This window comes from Lolium perenne, chromosome 4 (assembly GCF_019359855.2).
Source record: "Lolium perenne isolate Kyuss_39 chromosome 4, Kyuss_2.0, whole genome shotgun sequence".
Taxonomy (NCBI): Eukaryota; Viridiplantae; Streptophyta; class Magnoliopsida; order Poales; family Poaceae; genus Lolium; species Lolium perenne.
Window position 1 is genome coordinate 239,005,735 of NC_067247.2, and position 21,115 is coordinate 239,026,849.

The 21,115-nt window shown below is 43.9% G+C and overlaps 1 protein-coding gene across 1 annotated transcript; it reads left to right on the forward strand.

The window, feature by feature from the left end:
* The first annotated feature begins 7,417 nt into the window (after positions 1-7,417).
* Positions 7,418-13,470, forward strand: LOC127332508 (uncharacterized). The gene is made up of 9 exons (XM_051358809.2): positions 7,418-7,701; positions 10,324-10,426; positions 10,503-10,570; positions 10,766-10,825; positions 10,920-11,078; positions 11,504-11,650; positions 12,436-12,650; positions 12,742-12,850; positions 12,931-13,470. The coding sequence occupies exons 1-9, from the start codon at positions 7,543-7,545 to the stop codon at positions 13,012-13,014; spliced, it is 1,104 nt and encodes a 367-aa protein (XP_051214769.1). The 5' UTR covers positions 7,418-7,542; the 3' UTR covers positions 13,015-13,470.
* The last annotated feature ends 7,645 nt before the right edge of the window (positions 13,471-21,115 follow it).

Here is a 21,115-nt window from a genome sequence, read left to right on the forward strand (position 1 = left end):
GTACCGGGGAAGGACCAAGTTCCACCCAAGTGGAGCCATCTACACCACAAGGCCAAGCTTCTTCCGTTGATATAACAAATGCAAGCCAACCGCTACAACAACCTCAAGTTCAACCTCAAACTCAACATCTACAACAACAATCAAGTCCAAGTTCGCCTCAAATAGGTCAAGAACAACGTACACCGCAAGCTCGTCTACTTCAACACCCAACATCAAGTGACCAAGGTCAAGCTTCAAGTTCTTCTCCGCATGGTTCGAGGACAATCTTCATGGACAATGATACTCCCTATTCCCCCGAGCCGTCCGGATCTCATGACAAGGTTGCCACTTTCAACAACAATGGAGGTCAAGGCGAGGACCTAAACCGTGATGAAGGCCAAGAGGACTCTCAAGAACCATCTCCTCAAGCCGACACTCGCCGTGAAGATCCTACTACAAGACACTTGCGTCTCAAGTATCATTCCTTGCAAAACATCATTGGTGATATAAAGAGGAACGTCACCACTCGGAGGCAACTTGCAAACTTTCGTGCACACCATGCCTTTGTCTCTAGAGTGGAACCACTCAAAGTTGATGATGCTCTTCAAGATCCCGATTGGTTGAATGCTATGCAAGAGGAACTCAACAACTTCAAGAGGAATGATGTATGGACTCTCATGAAGCGACCCGATCATTGCCGCAATGTTATCGGCACCAAGTGGATCTTCAAGAACAAGCAAGATGAAAGTGGCACGGTCATCCGCAACAAAGCAAGATTGGTGGCACAAGGCTATTCTCAAGTCGAAGGCGTGGACTTTGGTGAAACCTTTGCACCCGTTGCAAGGCTCGAGTCCATCCGTATCCTTTTGGCCTTTGCCTCACATCATGGCTTCAAGTTGCAACAAATGGATGTTAAGAGTGCTTTTCTTAATGGTCCTCTACATGAGGAAGTGTATGTGAAGCAACCCCCGGGGTTCGAGGATCCCCATTTTCCGGACCATGTCTTCAAGCTCAAAAAGGCCCTATATGGTCTCAAACAAGCTCCTAGAGCTTGGTATGAGCATCTCAAGGAGTTGCTTGAAGACCGTGGTTTCCAAGTGGGGAAAATCGATCCCACTCTTTTTACTAAGAAGGTCAATGGGGAGCTTTTCGTATGCCAACTCTATGTAGATGACATCATATTTGGCTCTACTAACATAAAATTCAACGATGAGTTTGCTATGTTGATGACCAATAGGTTTGAGATGTCAATGATGGGTGAACTCAAGTACTTCCTCGGGTTCGAGATCAAGCAAATGCGACAAGGCACCTTCATCAATCAAGCAAAGTACCTCCAAGACATGCTCAAACGCTTTGATATGAAGGACGCCAAGGGGATCGGAACTCCGATGCAACTCAAGTGTCAACTCACTCTTGACGAAGGCGACAAGGTGGTGGATACCAAGCTCTACCGTTCGATGATAGGTTCGCTTCTCTACCTTTGTGCCTCTCGCCCGGATATCATGTTGAGCGTTGGTATGTGTGCACGGTTTCAAGCAAGTCCAAAGGAAAGCCACCTTGTGGCGGTCAAGAGGATCTTTCGATATTTAGTTGATACCCCACACTTCGGACTATGGTACCCAAGGGACACGGACTTTGCATTGGTTGGTTTCACCGACTCCGATTGGGCGGGCAACAAGATTGATTGGAAGTCTACCTCCGGAGCATGTCACTTTCTTGGAAGATCTTTGGTGTGTTGGTCCTCAAAGAAGCAAAATTGTGTCTCCGTCTCCACCGCGGAAGCCGAGTATATTGCCGCGGCGAGTAGTTGTGCTCAAATCTTATGGATGAGGCAAACCTTGCGGGACTATGGACTCGAGTATAGCAAGGTGCCTCTTTTGTGTGACAATGAGAGCGCAATCAAGATCGCCTACAATCCGGTTCATCATGGCAAGACGAAGCACATCGAGATACGGAACCACTTCATCCGGGACCACATTGCTCGCGGAGACATTGTACTATCCTATATTGGCACCAAGGAGCAATTGGCGGACATCTTCACGAAGCCCTTGGATGAGAAGCGCTTTATTGAGTTGAGGCATGAGCTAAATATCATTGATCCGCCGAACTTTGCTTGACCGTCGTGCGCACATACCAATCTTACTGTCATATCTAGTTGAAAGGCACGCATGGACATAGGGGGAGTGCGGTTTAAATCCATTGAGCTATCACTCCCCCCATAATGCATAAAGAAATCCAAAACATTTGCTATTTGTCAATTAAGTGACTTATGAGCTTCATGTTGAGTTGTAGTCCGTGAGTCCTAGATACATCTACGCGACCTCACAACTACTATACTCTTACACGGTGGCTTCGGCCACCAACACCCCCTCCTTGAGGGTTTTTCGGTTCTTCGTGACCTTGTTTTGTCTTTCTTCTTTGCTTTCTTCTTCTTGTTTTAAGAACCTCGATCAAGCTTGTTTTCTCGTGATTTTTGCAAGCTTGGTTGTATGTTCTTTTTCTCCATCTCTCTAGTTCGTTACCCTCCTTTTTGGTGTTCCGATGCCAAAGGGGGAGAAGTTCCTAGGTGGATGGAGACCGTTGTTGTTTGTAGCCGTTTGGTTCTAGTTGCTCATTTTGTCTCTTGGCTACATCAACAACTCCATGGAGGCATCCTATTGTGAGTTTGGGTATTCTCAAGGCTATGGTATGATAACTTCACCCAAATCTCCGCATATGATCTTATGTTGCCTCCATGTTGTACATATGCCTCTTGAACATGTCATCTATCTATGTTGCATATGTGCTTGGTTTGTAAAAACTAAGGGGAGTGATGTCTCTATAACGTGTGTATTTGTATTCAAATACATATTCATGATATGCACATGTGTAGGGGGAGCTCCGTCTAGTTTTTGCAAATCTAATGTTCTCATCATAATATCATATGTTATTGTCAACTCTTGTGTTGTCATCAAACACCAAAAAGGGGAGATTGTAAGAGCAAAATTCATACCCCAAGTTTTGTGTGTTTGATGACAACACTTGAGTAATCTCACCGTGTGCCTTGAGTATCATTGTTAGATTTGCAAGTACACGGTGACCTCGCCGGACGCGTCAAGATCAGAAGACTGAAGCGTAGTTGATAGGTTTTCCGGTTTTGTGTGCGTTTAGCGAGGTAATAAAGTTGGAGAGAAAAAGGGAAGAAAACCAGTTTTAGCCAGGCCGGTACTACCGGTACCTGTAGCGGTAGTACCGCTACACCTATAGGTACCGCCCTCGGTACCGCTCTGAGTTCTGAGCCGATTTTGTCCCGCAGAACGAGTTGCGGTACCCCTGCTGTACCTAGGGCGGTAGTACCGCTCACGAGCGGTAGTACCGCTCACAGTACCGCTCGAGGTACCGTAACGCGTTACGGCAGTACCGCTCCGGTACCGCTCTGGTACCGCTTCGAGTCCAGTAAGGTCTGGACCCTATTGCGGTAACACGGGCGGTACCGCGGGCGGTAGTACCGCTCTGTGTCGTTTGACCAGATCTGGGGGATTTCAAACTCAGGGCGGTAGTACCGCTTGTACCAAAGCGGTAGTACCGCTTAGGCCAAAACTGTACATAACGGTTGGATTTGGAGGAGCCTATTTAAGGGCCCCTTCTTCCCCACCCGATTTTATCTCTTCCCCTTCTCTCTCCTCCATTGTTGCTGAGCTTAATCCTTGAGGATCTCCTTCCCCCTCCAACCAATCTTGCCCTAATTTTGAGGATATGTGGAGGAGACCCCGATCTATAGTTCTACCAAGAGAGATTTCACAAATACTAGCTATTCCTTAGTGAATCTTGGTGGTAGGGTTCCTTTGGTGGATCTTGGAGAAGAGTTCCTTTGGTGGAGCATTGGGGAGTTCCTTTGGTGGAGCCTTGGAGAGTTTCTTGGTGGAGCATTGGAGGAGTTCCTATGGTGGAGCATTGGTGATGGGTTCCTATGGTGGAGCATTGGAGATGAGCAGCTATGGAGTCTAGCTTGGTGATGTACTAGCTCCATAGGGTGTTGGGAGCATCCTTGTGTGTGTGGAGCTCGCCCCAACCTTGTGAAGGAATCACCGCCTCGACCGGTGCCTTAGTGGAAGAGGGAGAGCAGCTCCGTGGAGCTCTCTCGAGGAAGAGGGTGAGGCCTTCCTTCGTGGTGTGGCCGCCTAGTCTCTTGTGTGAGACTAGCACCTCCTCAACGCAGACGTACCTCCTTTAGTGGAGGGAACTGCGGGAAACAAACCTCGACTCGCCTCGCGCCCCCCGGTTGTCTCGCTCCTTACTTTTACTATCTTGTTGATTCCTTTACTTGTTGCACATGCTCTAGCTTCATTGTAGGATCACCCCCATTGCTAAAAGTCACACCTTTACCTTCCGTTGCATAAAACTTGAAAAAGACTAAAAATTGCCGTAGCACCATTCACCCCCCCTCTTGTTCGGTACGATCCGTTCAAGTATGAGCAGTGCTGACCTGGGATGGGCGGCGGAAGTCCCTCAGGGCGTCGAGCCAAGAGTTCGTCGGAGAGGAGGACGACGGCGGCAAGCGGTGGCGCAGATCGACAGAGACTGTACGTATCTGAGCGGAAAGAGAACGATGGAGTGCGAACTTGGCGAGGAAGAGGGCCCGGGCGCCGCAGTGCGTCCCCGCGGAACTTCGCCGGAGAACTCGGACCTGGCGACGGGTGGCGGCTCGAGGAACATGAGGGGCAAAGGGCGCAGGAAGTTGGCAATGGTGAGGATGAGTGCTTGAAGGGGACAAGGAACCGTCGCCCCCTTAAATAGAGAAGAGGTTAGTAGGCCGAAAACTGCTCGGCCCACGTCGCTTCGGTTGGTGGGCCGCCACGTGGCTCCGAGGTACAAGCGCTTCTGGGCGCTGCCACACGAAGGGCCACAAGGATCCGGTGCGGCACATTAAATGTGCACGGGAGACGAGGGATTTGACCCCTGACACTGGCGCGTCAGACACAGTGCGCATGTCACTGACGAGCGCAGTTTTCGAGTTATTCTCGACCTCGCCGAGGTGAAGTTAATGGCAAAGAAACCGGCAAAAGATGCCGGGAGAGCTCATTCGAGTTCGGTTAACTAAAGTGGCTTCGGCAAAATGCCGGATGCGTTTAAATGGAAACCGGAAGGATTAATCCGGTACGTTTGAAGTGGGAACCTGACATGGCCCGTCGGATATAATTCGCCGGACTATACCAGCTTCGGGGACTAATGTCGGGAGGATGGCCCCCGGTAGGCCAAGACTATGGCAAATAAGCCATAATATGGAAGTTGTAAACCGGAATAAAGATTGATCCGGATTCTAAAGGTTAAGTTCAGCCACGTGTGAAGCTGGTACAAACCGGTATCCCAGGAGGGGTATGCCGGAGTACGAGGAGCATGAGAGGTGCGCCACCAAGGACCAGGATACCGGAACACAGAGGTAAAGGTACCGGGGATCCGGTAAAGGTTCACTGTAGCATGTAGGCACTCCAGTCAAAGATTCCACCAAGGACTAGTGGACAAGATGAGCGAAGCACCCCACCTTTAATCGAAGCCCTGACACCAAAGCTGAGGATGATGTAAAAGATATCGGACGAGGTCATCAGTCCCTGATTAAAGACGGAACCGGGGTCAGCTGGGCCAAAGTAGCTTTATAAAGTAGCTTAGCTCATCAAAGATTTCATTAGGGTTTCTTCCCTGTAAGCCACCATCTCCCCTATATAAGGAGAGGGGACACACCCCTGCGCGGGATAGAGAAAAAGGAGAGATCGATTAGATGATCAGTAGCAAATAGTGAGGTTATGTACCGTACAATCTTCAACCTCTGGCCATCGGCCAAGTTCGTCAATATATACCGGTTTCTTTTCTCTCTTTCCCTGTTAACCAAACCCTCTCCCGGATCCTCTAGCACACATTCGACCCTAACTTAAGCTATTTTATGGCATATGTTGTTACACCAGGACGACACATGGCTAAAACCTCTAAGATCTAGAATTTCATAGAGGAAGTCAAGGTTGACTCTATCATAAGCTTTCTGATAATTAGTTTCAAAAACTAGCACTTCTTGATTCTTACTATAAACCTCATGAACATTTTCGTAAGCAGTAACAACACTTTATAAAATAAACCTACCTTTAATAAAAACATAATGACAAAGAGAAATAAGTCTACCAAAGAAGTCTATTAGTTAACACCTTGCAGAAGATTTTAAAGCTGCAATTCAGTAAACTAATAGGTCTAAACTTCTCCATGGATCTAGTATCATTTTCTTTTGGAATTAGGGTTACGATAGCAAAAATTGAGTCTAAAGATATCTAGCTTGTCATCAAACCAAGTACCAAACAGATTCATTAAATCTGCAAAAACAAAATCCCAATATTGGAAGAAAGGAAGACCATATGAACCAAAAACTGCTTCCCTAACTTCCTCAAGAGAAAACCTACTTTCCATCATAGTATTCTCCTTAGGAGTGACTTTTACCTCACTAGAGAGAAATCCTCATTTAGCCTAATATCAGGTCTATCTTCTCTCCAAAAAATGTTTTTGAGGGCATCGGGCCCATCAAGGACATGAATCATCTTTTTTTCCTTCTCATCTGATTCGCTATAGCATTGGAAATAAGCAGTGTTTCTATCTCTCATGTAGCAATTGAGGTCATTAGGATAACGCCTTCAAGAAAAATGCAACACTCATACAACGATGTTGTTGGAGCCAACTGGTGAAAACCGAAAATATGATTTCATCCTACAACTCACATTCGTAAAATCAAGCAACCAAAAAATGTCTCGCACATTAGATTTGCTTTATGATTTCTGCTAGTCATGAGCTACATCCGTGATGTCAAGTAAGTTAATTGATTAAAAATCAGTTACACCCATAAATAAATTATCTGCGGTTCTTGAGTCGGATTGTCTGAGAGCGGTCCAGCCCTGGGTTCAGGAGATACTGATCTTTCAAGGAGTTGGCCCCTAATCCTTGAAGGTAGAGAGTTGCTGAAAATTTATAGGGATATTTGTGTAACTAAAGTAGATCGTCTATGTAATAGCCCTGCTCATGTGTTAACTCAATTAGCTAAGTCAGGCTACAGTGGGTCAGCCTGCAATTCATCTCCGGAGTGTATTAGGGAGTTGATTGCAAGCGATTGTAAGAACACTATGTAATCCTTGAGGCAGCAGGTTTCTTACGCACTCTTTTCCTTACCAGGGTACCGAAGGGGACTGGAAGGTTTTTAATGAGGCGGCCTGCTGCTTAATATATGTGATCTTACTTTCAAAAAAAAAAATTATCTGCGGTAATGAGAGGTAGAAGTAGCATTGAACACACACCTTGGAGGAAAAAACTGCGATGCTGCCTTGGTAGGTAGGAACTGGAGGTCCACGTCCACGAGACCACGGCGCGTTCCTTCCTTGTGTTCCACGAAGGAACGCCGCAGCTCCCCTGTACTGTACTGTACTGTACTGTACCAACTGCCTTCAATACCCACACATCGCCATCGCACGAACCAGCCCGAGAGCCTTCTTCCTCACCCCCGCTCTGCCGCCCATCGCAGACTCCAAAACCCTAGCCTGAGATCGCGAGGTCCCGATGTCGGACGTCACCGCCGAGTCCACGCCGCGCCAGCGCCCGCCCCCGCCCTCGCCGTCGCTGTCCCAGCAGCAGTCGCGCGTCCGTCAGCAGCCCCCGCCCGGCTCCGACCCCCTCGCTCTCGGCCTCATCATCTTCCTCGCCCTCTGCTTCCTCCTGGTGACCCCACACTTCCCCTCCTCTTTTTTCTCTAATTTCTGGTGACTAGTGTTTGGTCGCGCCGTCTGTATGTGCGCGCGCCTCTGATCCACCGATTGGCTCATCCTTGGATCAGGCGCTGGGGTTTTCTACCTGTGGGATGTATTGGTCCTGTCCTTCCGCGCGGGATTGGCCGGCTGTGTTAATTACGTGCTTCCTAACCAGATTATAGCCCTTTATTACGATCGTATTCCCAAAATCAGTTTCTAGTCATTAATATGAAGAAACTTACTTATTAATCATTATTATAGTATTTAACTCTAGAATAATTTTCTGGATAGTCTATGTTGTTCTAGACATTTTTCTTCTGCCCAGTACCAACTTTATGTGAGGGATACTTGGTTGGTCCCAAAATCTACCAAGTCAACTATGGAGTAGATTGCAATTTCACAAGCATAGGGTAGTCTACCTACTGAAACTAATTGGTGCAGTTTCTCCTAAAATCATGTGTAGAAGTCTCTGAAACTTCCCAAATAACACTGAGACATTAGGTAGGTTATGTTCTACATCTCTGCAAAATTTTGAGATCTGACTCAGCTGCTTTCACTAGACACATGAAATACAAATGCTCACCAAAATAGCGTTTCCACTCTTTGGCTAGGTATCCCCTTGCTTTCTGTCTCTGGCAGATTGATTGATTTTGATCAGCATTGAAAATACCAGGCCATATCTGCTACTTTCTTTCAGAATGTTCACACTTCACGAAACTATCGGTTCGGTGAAAACTAGAATTTCCAGTAAACTCTCATTCATCACCTGATACATTGACTAGGGCGATACAAAACTATTGATTTTATACTTTCTCTAGTTGAGTTTTTATTTATTCAACACACACTCTTTGTATTTCATGCCCTGCTACTGTCTGTGGCACCAGTTGCGAAATTTAAGCAATTTTGACTGAGAAAGATTGTAACAACATAGCATTCTTTTCTTATTATAACTGATTACTGTTGACTTAAATTGCCAGTAAATAACAGAAACGTGCAAGGATAGTAGTAATGCTGGAAAAGTACTTGGATAAAAGTCAAAACTAGTAAGTGTCAAATGAGCTCAATATTGTTTATTATTGAAAAAACTTGTGCAACAGAGTTGCATATATCCATAGGAGTTAGCTTGCCTGTGAAAAGTTCATACCACCCAAAAAGTTGTATGAGCAAAGTAGTTTCTGCTTGCCTCTGAAAATGGTTCTAAGTGCCCAGTGGTATTTTGGTACAGAGAAGTGTCAAATGGTTATTCTTTCCTTGATTTTTCTACGAGGGTTAGGAATGCATGGATCTTTTGTTGGATATAGGATTGCATGTAATCATGTGAAGTAATGTGGAATTTTAGAGCAAATGTTTGGTATGGATGATGGATCTCCAAGCAGACATGGCCAAGGGAAGGTTGGATTCCTTGCTTCATTATGGAGTCATAGCGATGAATGGTTTATGTGTTCATTGTGCCCACCATTCAAAAGAGTAAATCGATATAACATTGTGGATATGTAGTACTATCCATAAGTATGTATTAGAGGATATAGAATGATTTTACTTATTTGCATCAGTTGTGGTGGTATGCAAAAAAAGGTCAGATGGATAGGGTGCTATCCTAGAGAAAATCACTCTCAATTACAATGGTATCTTCAATCCTCTGTCTACTTTTGACAACCCATATAAGTATTTGCTAGCAGGAAAGTTCAGGTGTTCTGGGTTAATTTACTTAGCTAAAAGGACTAGTATTCCTAAATCAGTAAGATTATGCTTATGCAGTACTAATTGTATTCTTTGATTTTCTGGTCTACTTTTTGAAACCATAAAAGTTTAGTGTAAGGACTACTTGCACTAGATCAGTAAGACTATGCCGTATTAATCATAAGGAGAAAGTCTATAAAGTCTTAAGGCATGCCTTACTTTAATAGAAGTAATGCACATCCATTTGATGAGAAGTGAGAATTCTAAATAATATAGTAGGATTAACTAAATTTGAACATCAGTGCAGACCTTAGTGAAAAGGAATCTAAAGATGATATGGCACTGCAACTTTCTTACTGTGCCTTACCTTAAAATAGAAAACTTGCAAATGTGACTTCTAAGGAGAGGAGTCAAGGCAACGGAGAAAGGCCACTTTCAGTTAGCACTCTATTTTCATCAGGTTCTAAATTCTAATGGAGTTGTATTGCTGCTATTGTTGAGCATTCTAAAATGATCAAATGAACGTCATCTGTTTTTGAGATAAATTGTCAAAAGCTTCGGTCCTTGCTGATGTGTTGCAATCCCATGCAAGCACGAAAGAAGACTGATCCTAAAACAGTCTAGTTGCCTTTATGATCTTTTACAAGATTTACTTATATATCTAGTCTCCTGCCAGTTCAAAATGTTTTTTGAGTATGCTTATGCACATGCTTGGTCTATTATTTATATCAACTGACGCACATTGTGCTCTATAGGAAATTTAGTAAGTTCACTGGCCCTGACTACCTTATTGTGTATTGGCTGAAGTACACTAAGAAGAGGGATATCTGCATAGTACATACATTGGTTCTCTAATTGAAGCATGCTGTTTGGAGTTCACCATTAAATATCTCACGTATTGGTTTATATGCAGGTTTCATTCTCAGCTCCATCCAGCATTGTACATCAAGTTCCTGAAGGACATGTTGGTGTATACTGGAGAGGAGGTGCTCTTTTGAAAACAATCACTCCTCCAGGTACCTTATTTGTTCGAATGTTTCTTCTCTTTTTTGTTTCGAGTGCCTGTTCACTAATATTTTTCTTTGCTGCTAGGTTATCATCTGAAGCTGCCTTTGATCACCCAGTTTGAGCCAATACAGGTTACACTCCAAACAGACCAGGCAAGTGAATGACCCTGTTTTCCCTTAATCTTATGAAGCTATGTTTTCACTCCAATTGTATTACCTATCATGTCTGCTTGTCTGGATAACTACTTGTTTCGAACTTTTGAAGTACGAACTGAAGGACCGCTATATTTCTTTAACAGTCTAGTTTGTCATGTAAATATATTTACGTGTCTTGTTATGCTAAACCAGGTCAAAGGTATTCCTTGTGGAACAAAAGGTGGTGTCATGATCAGCTTTGACAAGATAGAGGTATAATAATATCTTTTCTACTATTAATTATAGCTCTGTCCCATGGAGTTCATTTGATTGTTTCTGAATTGGTAATCCACTGGTGGGTTTGCAGGTTGTCAATCGTCTAAATAAAGACTTTGTTTATGACACCCTACTCAATTATGGTGTGCATTATGACAAGACATGGATTTATGACAAAATTCATCATGAGATAAACCAGTTCTGCAGTGCCCACAGTTTGCAGCAAGTTTACATTGACATGTTTGATCAGGTTGGTTAATCCTTTTCATTTAATCCACTTTTGGTTGTTTCCTACATGGTCCCTGTAAATCCTATGCAGAACTCTAATAAATGTGAAATGGTTTTGAGAGGTAGCCAGGTAGGGCATGTCATGTTCTATATTTCTGCAACCTTTGAGATCTAACTCAAACACACCTGCGAGACCCAATGAAGACAACCAATTGCTTTGGTGGTTTTACAATTGGGCTAAGTATATGTGTCCTTTGTCTCTCGAAGATATTATTGATTTTGACCTTGAAATTTGTTATATATATATCTTACCTAGAAATCTTGAGTTCAGCAGAAAATTTAGTAATTTGCCCATTTCACCTGATATGTTCCCCTTCTTACATTTAGCTGTGCAATATAGGAACCTTATATCTGTATCACTGGCTCACTGTCCTGCCAAAATTTCAGATTGATGAGACAATGAAAGATGCTATCCAAAGGGACTGCACACGCTATGCTCCTGGAATTGAAATCATCAGTGTTCGTGTTACAAAGCCGAACATACCTGTTAATATAAGGAGAAATTTTGAACTTATGGAGGAGGAACGTACAAAGGTATATATACACGCTACCTGTGGCAAAATCATCTGCGATACTTGTGTCCACACGAACAATCTTGTACTGTTATATACAATGCTTAGAGTGCTTGAGATTCTATTATTTGTGTAGCATACATATCATGCATTAGGGTTCCGTTAAATAGTAAGCAATTGTGGCTACTAAGTTAGTGCACTTAGTTAATGGCTCTGATTGATTTTTTTTAAAGAAATCAATCTGACTGTTAACGGATTGTTCTTGTTGCATATAACTGTGGAGTAATAAAAATCACAACCTTTATGTTTCTTATGTTAAGTTTTGCCAACTTCACAAGCAGCATCATGAATGCGCATACTCAAAGTAGGCGGCTTGTCATCAATGTTTTTAAGTCCTGGCAGATAAGTCTTTATTAGATCATCAAGCCTTCTTGTTAGACTTGGCTAACAGGCCCTTGGCACCCATAATAATTTATTAAGACAGCCGTGAGCAGACCATGCAGATGGCTGAGCATTGAACATGGGTGGGCTTGGGTGCGCATCCGTGTCTCTTGCCAACTGGTCACCTCGGTTCTCCGTCATTGATGATTTATGAGATCAGTATATACAAACACATCTCTGATAGCAGCATCTTTGCTTCTGAGCAGCTCATTATTCTATGGTATTCTGAGATTTGCATGATTCTGTACTTACAGGGAATGATTACTTGCATTGCCGTATTGATATAATGATGCCATCTCCTTGTTTCTGCAACTTTTAAGATTTGCAGAATATCTGTTGTATACTTAAACTATCTTCACTTTGCAGGCTCTGATCGCCATTGAAAGGCAAAAGGTTGCAGAGAAGGAGGCAGAAACTCAGAAGAAGATTGCACTATCTGAAGCAGAAAAGAATGCATTAGTGAGCAAGATCCTTATGCAACAGATGCTGACGGAGAAAGACAGCTCCAAAAGGCAGCAGCAGATTGATAATGAAATGTATCTTGCCCAGCAGAGAGCCCTGGCAGATGCAAACTATTATAGGTATGGCGAGCATTACTGTTTCTTCATTTTATCCTGCTCATGCAAGCTTTTTTTACTTGTCAACTGAATGCATTTGGTCTGGTCTGTCTAGGATTACAAAGGAAGCAGAGGCTAACAAACTAAAACTTACCCCTGAATATCTTGAGATGAGGTTCATTGAATCAATTGCCAATAACACAAAGATTTTCTTCGGTGAAAAGGTATCGAATCGTTGCAGACATCATCTTCTTTTTCACATTTGGTGAGAATCCTGGGCTGAGCTGCCGGCTTTCTTCTGCAGATTCCAAACATGATCATGGATCAAAGGTTGATTCGGAGCCACCCTGATTCTACTCCAAGCAAGGACCGCTTAGAAGTAGAGTAGTGCCTTATGTGGATTTGAAGTTGGTTGGTTGGTTTTGTAATCCCGTATGGAGGTTTGGCTTCATTTGAAACCCTTTGATCCATGGGAATCCAAAAGGATGGGATACTAGGACCTCTTTAAGATGGTAGTTAGCCTTCAGATTAAGCAAGGATTTAGAAGAAAGTTGGATGTTGCCTCTTCACGTGCCTTGCCTGGCACATCTATCTAACTTTGCTGAAATATTTGGCCTATATTAGTAGTTAGCGTATCTGGAGTTGGAACAATATGCGCGCCCTTTTGATCTGTAAGGAAGAAATGCAGATCCCTTAACTGAAATATTTTGCATTCTTCAGTGACTGGTTCACACTCTGTATATGAGCTTGCCCCATCAATGTAATTTGTTCTCTAAATGGTACTACAATTACTGAAAGCTCACACTGTTCTCCGGATAGAAATGTATGTCTATTTTTGATGTTACTGGCTGTAATGAACAAGTTTTTGGGACGTCCATGTGTTCTAAAAATCTTGCAATGGCTCCCCCTTGATCACCCACATTGCTTGCAGAAGCTATCGAGTGTTCTCGCGAGATCGCGATCTAGACCAGGGTCGAAAGTGAAGAGTGGATTGTTGACAATGACATGGGTTTGCGATCGACCTCGTGCTTGGTAGAGGTGGCGGCGCATGATTGCCCGTGAGTTACCAAAACCCTAAGCCTATGGGAGATATAGGCTAGATTGAAGTTGGAAATATGTAAATTTGCTGGAAATATAAAAGAAACAAAGGAAAAAAAAAACACAACAAAAGGGAGTGGAAATTAGTGCTTCTCATTGTCGAGCCACCTCACGTCCCACTCTCCATGGTTCTGTACCTAATAAAACCATAGGAGCCTCGACTTAGGGAATATATACGCTAGATTGAAGTTGGAAATAGAATGCGACGTTTTGGTCTTTTGGAGGTTGAGCTACATATAGCTCTTTATTTTCAAAAAGTGAAAATTCGTATTTTAAAGTTTTTAAAATTTTTTAAACAAAATTCTAGAGAAACCAATGGTGTATGCCACAATGGTGCAAATTCTCAATGCAAACCAATTTGTATTCTAGGCTATACGAAATTGATAAAATATGATAAATTTTATAGTCTTGAAATGTGCAATATTCACTATAAAAATTGCCATTTTTGTGTAGCCTAGAATATAAAGTAATTTGTATTGAGATTTTACACTACTGTAGTATACATCATTGGCTATCCCTAGAATTTTATTTTGAATTTTCTGGAACTTTAAAATTCAAACTTCAAACTTCAAATATTTGCAAATAAAAGGATATGTATAGTTTGGCCTCCGTTACAAGTTTTCCATTAAAATATGCAAATTTTCTGAAAAATAAGAGAAAAGAAGGAAAAACACAACAGAGTGGAAATTAATGTTTTTCATTGTCGAGCCACCTCATGTCCAAGGTTTAAAATAGCACGCTATTTCTCCGCTAATAGTGCCTATAGGGTCCACGCTAAAATTTAGTAATTTTGCTTGTTGTGGTGCTATTTGCGAAATAGCATGCTATATCATGCTAAAACTTCATAGCGTTAGCGCGCTATTTTTTTCAGGCAAGTTGCTTTCACTTTTTCGTGGTGATGAATTGCAAACTGTTGATTCCACTTCTAAATCAGAAGATAATATCGCTAATGCTAATAATTTTTAATAAATAATTTATACTATGTTGTTGCTTTGTGAATTATTGATGTTACCCTTCTAAAATATTTCAGATCTATTTCTATATGTGGTTATGCATATATGATTCAATCATTTTTGAACTATATATCCATTCGTTCTAGTAAAATTATTTATTTTTAAGCTATATTTAGTATTATTTTAAAAACGTTATTTAAAATATACCACGCTATTAGCACGATATAGCGTCCATAGCGATTGAAGGAGGCTGCCACTATTTCATGGTTGTGCACCTAAGAACCATGGGACTATAGGAGCTTCAACTTTGAAACACTTACATGTGAAAAGATACAAAGTGAACCGTTGGGTGCGGTGTTTCTCTCTACCATCCACCGCCTGGTGGCACACAGATCACTGATCACGGACGGGTCACTGCCTCACTGTCACTGGAGATGTCACGCAGATCAGTAACCCATAGCGTGTACCAGTGGTGAAGGCACGCAGACGCAGGTAGTAAAGCAGAGATGCCATTTTGCCGCAAATGGATAGAGACAAACGGAAGTCACATCCGCACATCACATGGAGGCAAACACAAGAATATATGTCTTCTTGGTCCCTTGGACACGATGGCACACGGCCGCGGCACGTTACCCTACTGAACGAATGCTGCTTTGGGGCAGTCTGGACGGGGAGCCCCACGCAGGGCAGCACCAAACGTTTTGTTCATGAAAATGGAAGGAGCCTGCCACGGCCATGAGACTTCTTCAATCGTGGTCAATGTAACCACCCACCCACGCTCTTTTTTTTTTCACGAGCTACCTACAACTACAAGTACTCATCCAGATCCAGGGCAGCAAAATCACCAAGCTGTACAAAATCATGTACTCCACCGCGCCAGTGAAAGTGCAAACAATGTAAAGGAGAGAAATGGAAAGGTATGCATTTAGCCTGGCCCTCATCCCCTCTCACTTCTTTTGCATGCCAAAAATTCATGCGGTTTACACGACCTACCTAACCTGTCGACTCAGGTAATGTTGGAAGATATCGCCATTGATCAGCCCTGAGTCTATTCAAGAACATTGAAGAACAATACGGAGAAAAAAACCCTCAAAGTTGTTAACTTAGTGTACCTTTCTTGTACGACTTAAATAAATGATAATCCACTGGTCATGACAATTGTAAGAGTTTGAACCCCCCATTTGTCGCGATTTTTTTAAATAATACTGATTTTTTATTTAAGTATAGGAATAGCGTGCGATTTGGAAAAAGTTGAAAAGTGTGATCTGGTCGGTCGGCGGCTGATCGACCGGACAGGAGCGGGCCGATCGGCCAGCAGCTGACCGATTGCAGGCCGCGCGCACGGGGGATAGGTCGACCAGCGCTTGTCGGCCACTAGCAGGCCGATCGGTCGGTAGCCGGCCGACCGTGCATGTCACGGCTTTCAACGCCGTAGACACTCCCGTGCCGCGCCCATCTCATTTTATTCGACGCCGTAGACGCTCCCTGTCGCACCGTTGTTCTCTTTCTTCTTCCTTCCTCTTTTCTTCTTCCTCTGGCTGTTCGTCGGCTGCACACGAGAAGAGCTCCAAAAACTCCGTTTTTCTCAGATCCTCACTGATTTAGCCAATAAAACTTCACCATTTTGCTGGTATTAGTTGAGGGAAGCCCGATCTACAGATGGGTTAGGGTTTGGAGGCGTTTGGTGGTGCTGTTTAGCAGCAAAGGTGATGAAGTGGTGGAGGTTGATGGTGGTGTAAGGGGCTGAGCTGCTGCTGTGGATTGGTGGTGGTGCTGAGCTGCTGCATGCTGTTTGTGCTGCTGCTGTTGGAGAGGCTGCTCACGCTACAAGGGTAAACCCTAATCTTTGCATATTAGTGTTAACTGTGTAGGTTAATGTAGGTTGGTTTTAGTGTTGGTGTATTTATGTGGGCTGGTTTTAGTAATTGACGCGGACGGAATTTTTTTAAGGTGAGCAAAGATGACAGATGTAGTGAAGATAGTATTTTACTATGGTATGGGTAGTGTCCGATCAAATGAAATGGGAGTTGATATGAGTGAGTTTAAATATGTAGAGATGAATATGACTGCTCCTAGAACATGGACAATTGAGCAGGTGAAGGACTGGTTGACAGAATGTTTCGGGCTTAATACTGAAGTGCACACAGTGGGTGTGCATGCATTGTGGACTAAGTCGGTATCAAAAAAATTGTGGTATCTGAGCCCTGTAGATGATACCTCTAAGTGGGTGAGCTGGTTAAAAGGGTCTGAAAGGAGAGGAACTAACCCTGTGGAATTAGTTCTTCCGGTGGCGAAGGAGGTAGCGCCTCCTGAAGGCGGTTAAAGTGGACGAGGTGGTTACGAATCAGGCCAGATCAGTCAAGCACCCGACGGTGGTTACGAGCCTGAACAGAGCAGCCATGCGGAAGAAGTTTATAGTGGTCAGAGTGATGGTTACACATGATAAGACGGTGAGGTTGATAATGACGAAGAAAATGGATACATGCAGAACCAGATGGAAGAGGAAGATACAGAAGGTGAAAGTGATAATGATGATTCTGATGAGTCTGATGATGGGGAGGAGGTGCCTATTCCTGGCAGATGGAATCATAACTTTTCGTCTGCAATGACAATCAATGATGGCCTTGATTCTAACTAGGAGTATCACCAGAATAATGTTGCCGTAGGGGCCATGTTTCCGTCGAAGCGACATATGCAGGATGCAATAATTAAGTGGGCAATGGCGAGCCAGAGGCAGCTGAGAATAAACGTGTCATCTGGAAAATACCTGACGATGGAATGTGTGGACATCAATTGTCTCGGAAGGGTGCATGAGTATGTTCCTAAGTATGACATAACATGGCGTGTGAGCGACTTTGTGCCGCACAGTTGTGAGCTTGCAAGTATCCGCAATGATCATTGCAACCTGTCGTCTAATCTCATAGCTCGGTTGCTGTACACTAAAATAGTGGAAGGGCAAGCCATGAGAGTAAACGCCATACAAAAGAATGTTAAGAAGCATCATTTTTACACCATTTCTTATGGCAAGGCTTGGAGGGCTAAGCAGAGGGCGATGGAGATGAGGTTTGGTTCGTTTCGAGACGCATACGACGCTGTTGTTCGTTTGTTGCAGACGCTGCAGGCGAGGAATCCAGACACATATGTGAACATCCAGGACTTGTTTTTGCCGGAGTCCCCATCTTACAGGGTTCTGCATAGAGTCTATTTCTCATTCGGTGTATGCATCGAATCATTCAGACACTGTCGACCCGTGTTATGTGTCGATGGCACGTGATGCGGGCTGAGCCCGTGTGGGTTGCCCGATCTCACGAATTGACCCGGGTGAGTGTGATTGCGGAGGGGGATTCGCGGGGAAGTGGATGAACGCGAAGAACTCGATACAAACACACGCACACACACAAATCGGTTATTCTCGTTGGCCCGAACCACCAACTCGATAGAGGTTGCGAGAAAAGACCCTTAGGTAGAAGTCCCGCAAAGAGATCAACGAGTAGAACCCGAGAGATCTAGAAGGGTGAAAATACCGAGGTTGATAGAAGTGCAAGCTAGCAAAAGACCAAACGGTAGAAGTGCAAGCAAAAGACCAACAATCGGTAGAAGTCACCAAAGAGATCACAAGGATTCAACAAGGAGGGATACAATAGATGTGTAATCTAAGGTGGGGGTTTCCCAAATCCACAAAGGGATAATAGAGGCATAAGCCAATTCATCTAAACATCATCTCTCTGTCATGAAGGTGGGGGTAGGTTCCTATTTATAGGTAGGGGCCGAAGGGGTAAGTTACAAGCCAAAGGGGGATGAATCTGGCTGAGGTTCGACAGGGCGGAAGGTCCAGCTCCTAGGGGTGGAAGTTCCGGCCATCAGGGGTGGAAGTTCCGGCTGCAACTCTACTGTGCGAGCATCTTTGGTCTTGACAGCATATGGGCGGAAGTTCAGGCGAGGTCGGGCGGAAGTTCAGGCGAGGTCGGGCGGAAGTTCCGGCCTGGAGCGTTCAGCTCCTCTTTCTCCTTCTCTTCCATGCTTCCGTGACATCGGCCTTGTGTCCTCGGGTCTCCATGACATCCTATCTTCTCTCCGTACTTGTCGTCGAGTTCCTATCATCAAGATATGACGGGGTATGAAGTAGTATATCGTCCCAAATAGGCGATTCGAGGCATGCGTAAAGGAGAAGATTCACCTTAGCGTGCTGTCTTGGCGATGAAGCACATGATGCGGTGAAGACCGAAGGTCGCCCCTGATACGCGTACAGCACGCGTCCGTTGGGAACCCCAAGAGGAAGGTGTGATGCGTACAGCGGCAAGTTTTCCCTCAGTATGAAACCAAGGTTTATCGAACCAGTAGGAGCCAAGAAGCACGTTGAAGGTTGATGGCGGCGAGATGTAGTGCGGCGCAACACCAGGGATTCCGGCGCCAACGTGGAACCTGCACAACACAAACCAAGTACTTTGCCCCAACGAAACAGCGAGGTTGTCAATCTCACCGGCTTGCTGTAACAAAGGATTAGATGTATAGTGTGGATGATGATTGTTTGCAGAGAACAGTAGAACAAGTATTGCAGTAGATTGTATTTCAGTATATAGAATTGGACCGGGGTCCACAGTTCACTAGAGGTGTCTCTCCCATAAGATAAACAACATGTTGGGTGAACAAATTACAGTTGGGCAATTGACAAATAGAGAGGGCATGACCATGCACATACATATTATGATGAGTATAGTGAGATTTAATTGGGCATTACGACAAAGTACATAGACCGCTATCCAGCATGCATCTATGCCTAAAAAGTCCACCTTCAGGTTATCATCCGAACCCCTTCCAGTATTAAGTTGCTAACAACAGACAATTGCATTAAGTATTGCGCGTAATGTAATCAATAACTACATCCTCGGACATATCATCAATGTTTTACCCCAAGTGGCAACAACACATCCATAACCTTAGAGATTTCTGCCACTTCTCCAGATTCACGGAGACATGAACCCACTATCGAGCATAAATACCCCCTCTTGGAGTTACTAGCAAAAACTTGGCCAGAGCCTCTACTAATAACGGAGAGCATGCAAGATCATAAACAACACATAGATATAAATTGATAATCAACATAACATAGTATTCTCTATTCATCGGATCCCAACAAACACAACATATAGCATTACAGATAGATGATCTTGATCATGTTCGGCAGCTCACAAGATCCGACAATTAAGCACAATGAGGAGAAGACAACCATCTAGATACTGCTATGGACCCATAGTCCAGGGGTAGACTACTCACACATCACTCCGGAGGCGACCATGGCGTCGTAGAGTCCTCCGGGAGATGATTCCCCTCTCCGGCAGGGTGCCGGAGGCGATCTCCTGAATCCCCCGAGATGGGATTGGCGGCGGCGGCGTCTCTGGAAGGTTTTTCGTATCGTGGCTCTCGGTACTGGGGGTTTCGCAACGAAGGCTATTTGTAGGCGGAAGGGTAGGTCAGGGGGCGTCGCGAGGGGCCCAGGAGACAGGTCGGCGCGGCCAAGGGTGGGGCCGCGCCGGCCACCCTCCTGGCCACCTCGTGGCCCCACTTCGTTGACTCTCCGGTCTTCTGGAAGCTTCGTGGCAAAATAGGACCCTGGGCGTTGATTTCGTCCAATTCCGAGAATATTTCCTTACTAGGATTTCTGAAACCAAAACAATGAAAACAAAGAATCGGCACTTCAAAGATCTTGTTAATAGGTTAGTTCCAGAAAATGCACAAATATGACATAAAGTGTGCATAAAACATGTAGATATCATCAATAATGTGGCATGGAACATAAGAAATTATCGATACGTCGGAGACATATCAGCATCCCCAAGCTTAGTTTCTGCTCGTCCCGAGCAGGTAAACGATAAACAAAGATAATTTCTGGAGTGACATGCCATCATAACCTTGATCATACTATTGTAAGCATATGTAATGAATGCAGCGCTCAAAACAATGTAAATGACATGAGTAAACAAGTGAATCATATAGCAAAGACTTTTCATGAATAGTACTTCAAGACAAGCATCAATAAGTCTTGCATAAGAGTTAACTCATAAAGCAATAATTCATAGTAGAGGCATTGAAGCAACACAAAGGAAGATGAAGTTTCAGCGGTTGCTTTCAACTTATAACATGTATATCTCATGGATATTGTCAATGTAAAGTAATATAACAAGTGCAATATGCAAATATGTAGGAATCAATGCAAAGTTCACACAAGTGTTTGCTTCTTGAGGTGGAGAGAAATAGGTGAACTGACTCAACAATAAAAGTAAAAGAATGGTCCTTCAAAGAGGAAAGCATCGATTGCTATATTTGTGCTAGAGCTTTGATTTTAAAAACAAGAAACAATTTTGTCAACGGTAGTAATAAAGCATATGTGTTATGTAAATTATATCTTACAAGTTGCAAGCCTCATGCATAGTATACTAA